The sequence below is a fragment of the Salmo salar genome, unplaced genomic scaffold (genome assembly GCF_965601325.2).
Source record: "Salmo salar unplaced genomic scaffold, fSalSal1 ptg000221l, whole genome shotgun sequence".
Taxonomy (NCBI): Eukaryota; Metazoa; Chordata; class Actinopteri; order Salmoniformes; family Salmonidae; genus Salmo; species Salmo salar.
In genome coordinates this window covers 2,214,161-2,223,902 of record NW_027675333.1, presented here as the reverse complement: position 1 = coordinate 2,223,902, position 9,742 = coordinate 2,214,161, and the positions used below count along the sequence as shown (strand labels likewise).

The window sequence follows — 9,742 nt, the reverse complement described above, 5'->3', positions numbered from 1 at the left end:
ATGGACAAAAAATGGCTTTCTTTTAAAAAAAAAGGTTATTTCTAAGTGACCCCAAACTGTTGAACGGTAGTGTACATCTACATCCTCCCATGTTGCTGAACCACTGATCAATAACTCCCTATTACAGGAAAAAACACTATTTCCATTGGTTGTTAGTACTGTACTGACCTCTCGTCCTCTGTCTCTCTCGTACTCTGCCTTGTGTATTTATCTTCAAAATATTCTTATAGTCCCAACATAGAACCAAATAGACTTCCCAAAAATAATATGGCATTTACTTTATTTCACATTTATTTAATCAGATATGTCAATTGAGAACCAATACGCATTTACAATGGCAATCTGAATGAAGAAATACTAATATCAATATATTTAATAATTAACATGTTTGAAATATCCCAATGATATAGTGAACAACATTTAGGGGTTTACACTTGCATTCAATCAATCTTAAGTTCATAATCAAAACATTTTTTTTTTACTCTTTTAATCCGATTTTCGACATGATCATGTCTTGAGCTGGAAAAAACATGTAGACCTATTTTTCAGTATGATTTCATTCATACAATATTATTTAATGTAGAATGAACAAAAACACAATTTCTCAATCAAAAACATAAGTCAGAACACAGCCTCTCTATTCTCTCGTGTGATTTCAGGTCCTCTGACTGGGAAAATGTCTTTTCACAATGAGAGCAGTGGTATGTCTTCTCCTCCTGTGTATTAGTATGTTGGAAAGGCTTTTCTCCTGTGTGTGTTCTCTCATGCTTTTTCAAGCTCCCTAACCGGGTAAAACTCTTTTCACATCGGGAACATTTGTAAGGCTTTTCTCCTGAGTGTATTCTCTCATGCGCTTTCAGGCTCCCTCGATGGGTAAAACTCTTTTCACAATTGGAACAGTGGTAAGGCTTTTCTCCTGTGTGTATTCTCTCATGCTCCTTCAGGCTCGCATACCACCTAAAATTCCTTCCACAGTGGGAACAGTGATAAGGCTTCTCTCCAGTGTGTCCCCTCTCATGTGGTTTCAGGCTCCCTAACTGAGTAAAACTCTTTACACAGTGGGAACAGTGGTACGGCTTCTCTCCAGAGTGTCTTCTCATATGTATTTTCAGGTTCCCTAACCCAGTAAATATCTTTCCACACTGAGAGCAGTGGTAGGTCTTCCTATCTTCTGTGTGTATTTCTTCATGTTGTTTCAGGTACCGTAACTGGGTAAACCTCTTTCCACACTGGGAACATTGGAAACTCTTTTCTCTTGTGTGTGTCCTCTCATGCTCTTTTAGGTTCCCTAACTTGGTAAAACTCTTTCCACAGTGGGAGCATTCGTAAGGGTTTTCTCCTGTATGCGTTCTCTCATGTACTTTCAGGTTCCTTAACCACTTAAAACTCTTTCCACACTGGGAACAGTGGTGTTGTCTCGCTGGTTTGGGCGTCTCTGGGTCTGGTTCCCCTAAAGGAGTCTCCCTGCTGTCAGAGTGAGAGTCTGGTCCCTCTCCTACCAAAGACAAACAGAGTTTTTAGTTAAATATTAAACAGAGAACTGAATTAAACCTCCATAAAATAAAACTGTCTTCCTGTGAGGCTAGATTCCTCAAAAACCTGAAGTCAGTTTTCAGAACATTACATAATTTAATAAAAACTTGGTGGCCGCCCTAATAATAATAATAATGTAGAACATAAAATCTAATCTTTCTCACATGTTTATAGGCTGAGCAGAGCTCTACAATAGGGAAAGGGGGATACCTAGTCAACTGAATGGATTCAACTGAAATGTGTGTCCCGTATTTAACCCAACCCCTCTGAATCAGAGAGGTGTGGGGGGCTGCCTTAATAGACATCCACGTCATCGGCAGCCAGGGAACAGTGGGTTAACTTCCTTGCTCAGGGGCAGAATGACAGCGTTTTTACCTTGTCAGCTCGGGGATTTGATCCAGCAACCTTTCGGTTACTGGCTCCTACCTGCCAGGCTACATAATGTCGTATTTTAGGCTGAGCAGAGCTCTATAATAATAGATAATGTCATGTTTATAGGCTGAGCAGAGCTGTATAATAATAGATCATGTTTATAGGCTGAGCAGAGCTGTATAATAATAGATAATGTCATGTCTATAGGCTGAGCAGAGCTCTATAATAATAGATAATGTCATGTTTATAGGCTGAACAGAGCTCTATAATAATAAATAATGTCATGTTTACAGGCTGAGCACAGCTCTATAATAATAGATAATGTCATGTTTACAGGCTGAGCAGAGCTCTATAATAATAGATAATGTCATGTTTATAGGCTGAGCAGAGCTCTATAATAATAGATCATGTTTATAGGCTGAGCAGAGCTCTATAATAATAGATCATGTTTATAGGCTGAGCACAGCTCTATAATAATAGATAATGTCATGTTTATAGGCTGAACAGAGCTCTATAATAATAGATAATGTTTATAGGCTGATCAGAGCTCTATAATAATAGATAATGTCATGTTTATAGGCTGAACAGAGCTCTATAATAATAGATAATGTCATGTTTATAGGCTGAGCAGAGCTCTATAATAATAGATAATGTCATGTTTATAGGCTGAACAGAGCTCTATAATAATAGATAATGTCATGTTTATAGGCTGATCAGAGCTCTATAATAATAGATAATGTCATGTCTTCAGGCTGATCAGAGCTCTATAATAATAGATAATGTCATGTTTATAGGCTGAGCAGAGCTCTATAATAATAGATAATGTCATGTTTACAGGCTGATCAGAGCTCTATAATAATAGATAATGTCATGTTTACAGGCTGATCAGAGCTCTATAATAATAGATAATGTCATGTTTCCAGGCTGATCAGAGCTCTATAATAATAGATAATGTCATGTTTACAGGCTGATCAGAGCTCTATAATAATAGATAATGTCATGTTTACAGGCTGAGCAGAGCTCTATAATAATAGATAATGTCATGTTTATAGGCTGAACAGAGCTCTATAATAATAGATAATGTCATGTTTATAGGCTGAACAGAGCTCTATAATAATAGATCATGTCATGTTTATAGGCTGAACAGAGCTCTATAATAATAGATAATGTCATGTTTATAGGCTGATTAGAGCTCTATAATAATAGATCATGTTTATAGGCTGAGCAGAACTCTATAATAATAGATAATGTCATGTGTATAGGCTGATCAGAGCTCTATAATAATAGATAATGTCATGTTTATAGGCTGAACAGAGCTCTATAATAATAGATAATGTCATGTTTATAGGCTGATCAGAGCTCTATAATAATAGATAATGTCATGTTTATAGGCTGATCAGAGCTCTATAATAATAGATAATGTCATGTTTATAGGCTGAGCAGAGCTCTATAATAATAGATAATGTCATGTTTATAGGCTGAGCAGAGCTCTATAATAATAGATAATGTCATGTTTATAGGCTGAACAGAGCTCTATAATAATAGATAATGTCATGTTTATAGGCTGAACAGAGCTCTATAATAATAGATCATGTCATGTTTATAGGCTGAACAGAGCTCTATAATAATAGATAATGTCATGTTTATAGGCTGATTAGAGCTCTATAATAATAGATCATGTTTATAGGCTGAGCAGAACTCTATAATAATAGATAATGTCATGTGTATAGGCTGATCAGAGCTCTATAATAATAGATAATGTCATGTTTATAGGCTGAACAGAGCTCTATAATAATAGATAATGTCATGTTTATAGGCTGATCAGAGCTCTATAATAATAGATAATGTCATGTGTATAGGCTGATCAGAGCTCTATAATAATAGATAATGTCATGTTTATAGGCTGAGCAGAGCTCTATAATAATAGATAATGTCATGTTTATAGGCTGATCAGAGCTCTATAATAATAGATAATGTCATGTTTATAGGCTGATCAGAGCTCTATAATAATAGATAATGTCATGTTATAGGCTGATCAGAGCTCTATAATAATAGATCATGTTTATAGGCTGATCAGAGCTCTATAATAATAGATAATGTCATGTTTATAGGCTGAACAGAGCTCTATAATAATAGATAATGTCATGTTATAGGCTGAGCAGAGCTCTATAATAATAGATAATGTCATGTTTATAGGCTGATCAGAGCTCTATAATAATAGATAATGTCATGTTTATAGGCTGATCAGAGCTCTATAATAATAGATAATGTCATGTTATAGGCTGATCAGAGCTCTATAATAATAGATAATGTCATGTTTATAGGCTGATCAGAGCTCTATAATAATAGATAATGTCATGTTATAGGCTGATCAGAGCTCTATAATAATAGATAATGTCATGTTTATAGGCTGATCAGAGCTCTATAATAATAGATAATGTCATGTTATAGGCTGATCAGAGCTCTATAATAATAGATAATGTCATGTTATAGGCTGATCAGAGCTCTATAATAATAGATAATGTCATGTTATAGGCTGATCAGAGCTCTATAATAATAGATAATGTCATGTTTATAGGCTGATCAGAGCTCTATAATAATAGATAATGTCATGTTATAGGCTGATCAGAGCTCTATAATAATAGATAATGTCATGTTTATAGGCTGATCAGAGCTCTATAATAATAGATAATGTCATGTTATAGGCTGATCAGAGCTCTATAATAATAGATCATGTTTATAGGCTGATCAGAGCTCTATAATAATAGATAATGTCATGTTATAGGCTGATCAGAGCTCTATAATAATAGATAATGTCATGTTTATAGGCTGATCAGAGCTCTATAATAATAGATAATGTCATGTTATAGGCTGAACAGAGCTCTATAATAATAGATAATGTCATGTTATAGGCTGATCAGAGCTCTATAATAATAGATAATGTCATGTTATAGGCTGATCAGAGCTCTATAATAATAGATAATGTCATGTTTATAGGCTGATCAGAGCTCTATAATAATAGATCATGTTTATAGGCTGAACAGAGCTCTATAATAATAGATAATGTCATGTTATAGGCTGATCAGAGCTCTATAATAATAGATAATGTCATGTTATAGGCTGAACAGAGCTCTATAATAATAGATAATGTCATGTTATAGGCTGATCAGAGCTCTATAATAATAGATAATGTCATGTTATAGGCTGATCAGAGCTCTATAATAATAGATAATGTCATGTTTATAGGCTGATCAGAGCTCTATAATAATAGATCATGTTTATAGGCTGAACAGAGCTCTATAATAATAGATCATGTTATAGGCTGATCAGAGCTCTATAATAATAGATAATGTCATGTTTATAGGCTGAACAGAGCTCTATAATAATAGATAATGTCATGTTATAGGCTGATCAGAGCTCTATAATAATAGATCATGTTATAGGCTGATCAGAGCTCTATAATAATAGATAATGTCATGTTTATAGGCTGATCAGAGCTCTATAATAATAGATAATGTCATGTTATAGGCTGATCAGAGCTCTATAATAATAGATAATGTCATGTTTATAGGCTGATCAGAGCTCTATAATAATAGATAATGTCATGTTATAGGCTGAACAGAGCTCTATAATAATAGATAATGTCATGTTATAGGCTGATCAGAGCTCTATAATAATAGATAATGTCATGTTATAGGCTGATCAGAGCTCTATAATAATAGATAATGTCATGTTTATAGGCTGATCAGAGCTCTATAATAATAGATCATGTTTATAGGCTGAACAGAGCTCTATAATAATAGATAATGTCATGTTATAGGCTGATCAGAGCTCTATAATAATAGATAATGTCATGTTATAGGCTGAACAGAGCTCTATAATAATAGATAATGTCATGTTATAGGCTGATCAGAGCTCTATAATAATAGATAATGTCATGTTATAGGCTGATCAGAGCTCTATAATAATAGATAATGTCATGTTTATAGGCTGATCAGAGCTCTATAATAATAGATCATGTTTATAGGCTGAACAGAGCTCTATAATAATAGATCATGTTATAGGCTGATCAGAGCTCTATAATAATAGATAATGTCATGTTTATAGGCTGAACAGAGCTCTATAATAATAGATAATGTCATGTTATAGGCTGATCAGAGCTCTATAATAATAGATCATGTTATAGGCTGATCAGAGCTCTATAATAATAGATAATGTCATGTTTATAGGCTGATCAGAGCTCTATAATAATAGATAATGTCATGTTATAGGCTGATCAGAGCTCTATAATAATAGATAATGTCATGTTATAGGCTGATCAGAGCTCTATAATAATAGATAATGTCATGTTATAGGCTGATCAGAGCTCTATAATAATAGATAATGTCATGTTATAGGCTGATCAGAGCTCTATAATAATAGATAATGTCATGTTTATAGGCTGATCAGAGCTCTATAATAATAGATAATGTCATGTTATAGGCTGAACAGAGCTCTATAATAATAGATAATGTCATGTTATAGGCTGTATTTGATCCAATGTAAATAACATTTTGTTGGTGTCCCACTTCATCTCTAAAGTAATAATTACCATACTTTCTAAATGATAATTCTTTAGTTCAGCCTTTCCTTGAAATGGCTATTTTATTTTATGTTTTTTTGTAGACTTACAAACGTTTGCTAATATGTTCAGTCTCCCCAAAACGCTTGTCCTTTTGCTAATATGTTCAGTCTCCCCATAACACATGTCCATTTCATGTCAATAATGCATCTTATTTTATGTATTTCTCCAACATTATTTAGAAATCTGCTTTTTGTTGGTATACACACTCCACACAAGGCCTACAATAGACACACATCAAAAGTTTCATTTATAACTTGTTTGCCATTCTGTGAGACAATTAAGTTGTGATTTTGCGGTGGGAGGGACTCTGATGGTATACACATGTTACAGTTAAGCAATAAGACCAGAGGAAGTGTGGTATATGGCCAATATAGCACGGTTAAAGACTGTCCTTATGCACGACGCAACACAGAGTACCTGGATACAGCCCTTAGCCGTGGTATATTGGCCATCTATCACTGAGGTGTCTTATTGCAATTATAAACTGGTTACCAACGTAATCAGAACAGTAAAAATACATGTTGTCATACCCATGGTATACGGCCTGATATACCACGGCTGTCAGCCAATCAGCATTCAGGGATTTAATCACCCATTTTAAAATGTAGCTTCAACATATTATAACATAAATTCCTAGAGTACAGAACAACATTTTCAAGTATAGAATTTCAGTAGCATGCTGCTTTAAAACAACACATTCGTTCAAAACCTTTGCAGTTAGAGCTCGTTTTTAAGACAGTACTTACTGGTGGTAATCAGATCTCCTGACTCCTCTGTCAATATGACAGTTCTCTCTCCCTGTTTCCCCTCCTTCACTTCAAAAACTACATCCTCCTCTTTCACCTCTTCCTCTTCTTTCACGGTAACAGCCTCACCCTCTACTTCTTGTTTTACTGTAACATCCTCCTCCTCTTTCACTCTGAACGCATCTTCTTCTTTCACTGAAACGTCTTTCTCTTCTTCTTTCACGGTAACAGCCTCACCCTCTACTTCTTGTTTTACTGTGACATCCTCCTCTTCCTTCTCCTCTTTCACGACAATGTTCAGCCCCAGAGCTTCTTTCTCCGTCCAGCAGACCTCCTCTTCTTTAACAGGAGGGGAGTAGTTTAGGGAGCTCATGTTCGGGGATGTTAGCTAGCTAGCTAGTTAGCATGAGCGACTAGTTTAGTGCTAGGCTAATTTATCAAGCCAGCTAGTTGACTAACAATGTACCTATAACATTTAAATGGGGGCAATTAACTAGATGTCAGAAGTATATTTAAAAAACAGAGGCAAATATGCACAGAAACAGTCTAAATGTTTCGGCTGTTGGCTACCGAGGTGGCTGACTAGATGTTGTTGAAGAAGTGTTCCGTCCACTAGATTATACGTCACGCTGCAGCATCGCCTGAAAGACGCACATCGCCGTCTGCTGACTGGAGGGAAACGCAGTTGTTGTTGCACACAAATGTATTTTTCATTCCTTTCATTAAATAATAATATTATATTGAGACGTTCAAAAAGAGCAGTGCATATTTTGAGTGAGAATTTAAAACATACTGTCCTTCACATCTGTATTTAAGGCAGTTTCATATTCATTCATTTAAAGAAACCCACTGGTCACACTGGTTGAATTATCTGTCAAAATAGGAACTCTGCAGCCTAGTTGAACAGTGATCTATGTTCTATTAACGCTGCTGGGAGCAAACTGGAGAGTAGCTAGAGGAAAACAAACCTAACTGCATGTCCAGGCCCTGGTATATCATCAGACTGCATACAAACCTAACTGCATCCCCAGTCCCTGGTATATCACCAGACTGTACAAACCTAACGGCATCCCCAGTCCCTGGTATATCATCAGACTGTACAAACCTAACTACATCCCTAGTCCCTGGTATATCACCAGACTGTACAAACCTAACTGCATCCCCAGTCCCTGGTATATCACCAGACTGTACAAACCTAACTGCATCCCAGTCCCTGGTATATCACCAGACTGTACAAACCTAACTGCATCCCCAGTCCCTGGTATATCACCAGACTGCATACAAACCTAACTGCATCCCCAGTCCCTGGTATATCACCAGACTACATACAAACCTAACTGCATCCCCAGTCCCTGGTATATCACCAGACTACATACAAACCTAACTACATCCCCAGTCCCTGGTATATCATCAGACTGTACAAACCTAACTGCATCCCAGTCCCTGGTATATCACCAGACTGTACAAACCTAAGTGCATCCCCAGTCCCTGGTATATCACCAGACTGTACAAACCTAACTACATCCCCAGTCCCTGGTATATCACCAGACTGCATACAAACCTAATTGCATCCCCAGTCCCTGGTATATCACCAGACTGTACAAACCTAACTGCATCCCCAGTCCCTGGTATATCACCAGACTGTACAAACTTAACTACATCCCCAGTCCCTGGTATATCATCAGACTGCATACAAACCTAACTGCATCCCCAGTCCCTGGTATATCATCAGACTGCATACAAACCTAACTGCATCCCCAGTCCCTGGTATATCATCAGACTGCATACAAACCTAACTGCATCCCCAGTCCCTGGTATATCATCAGACTGCATACAAACCTAACTGCATCCCCAGTCCCTGGTATATCATCAGACTGTACAAACCTAACTACATCCCCAGTCCCTGGTATATCACCAGACTGCATACAAACCTAACTGCATCCCCAGTCCCTGGTATATCATCAGACTGCATACAAACCTAACTGCATCCCCAGTCCCTGGTATATCATCAGACTGCATACAAACCTAACTGCATCCCCAGTCCCTGGTATATCACCAGACTGTACAAACTTAACTACATCCCCAGTCCCTGGTATATCACCAGACTGCATACAAACCTAACTGCATCCCCAGTCCCTGGTATATCACCAGACTGTACAAACTTAACTACATCCCCAGTCCCTGGTATATCACCAGACTGTACAAACTTAACTACATCCCCAGTCCCTGGTATATCACCAGACTGTACAAACTTAACTACATCCCCAGTCCCTGGTATATCATCAGACTGTACAAACCTAACTACATCCCCAGTCCCTGGTATATCACCAGACTGCATACAAACCTAACTACATCCCCAGTCCCTGGTATATCACCAGACTGTACAAACCTAACTGCATCCCCAGTCCCTGGTATATCACCAGACTGTACAAACCTAACGGCATCCCCAGTCCCTGGTATATCACCA

At 36.9% G+C, this 9,742-nt stretch overlaps 1 protein-coding gene across 1 annotated transcript; it reads right to left on the bottom strand.

Annotated features, from left to right (window-relative positions):
• Window positions 1-204: 204 nt before the first annotated feature.
• LOC106602536 (uncharacterized) lies at window positions 205-8,225 on the bottom strand. Its single transcript, XM_082971257.1, has 2 exons — window positions 7,276-8,225; window positions 205-1,495 (listed from the first exon to the last, which is right to left on the bottom strand). Exons 1-2 carry the CDS (start codon window positions 7,646-7,648, stop codon window positions 609-611), a joined length of 1,260 nt encoding a protein of 419 aa, XP_082827383.1. The 5' UTR covers window positions 7,649-8,225; the 3' UTR covers window positions 205-608.
• Between the last annotated feature and the right edge of the window lie 1,517 nt (window positions 8,226-9,742).

What these genes read in the sequence shown, in the direction of transcription:
- LOC106602536 (XM_082971257.1), bottom strand. Translation starts at nt 7,648, where the DNA reads ATGAGCTCCCTAAACTACTCCCCTCCTGTTAAAGAAGAGGAGGTCTGC. An exon ending in AGGAGATCTGATTACCACCA is followed by an intron (nt 1,496 to 7,275) that starts GTAAGTACTGTC and finishes TGTCTTTGGTAG; the next exon opens with GAGAGGGACCAGACTCTCAC.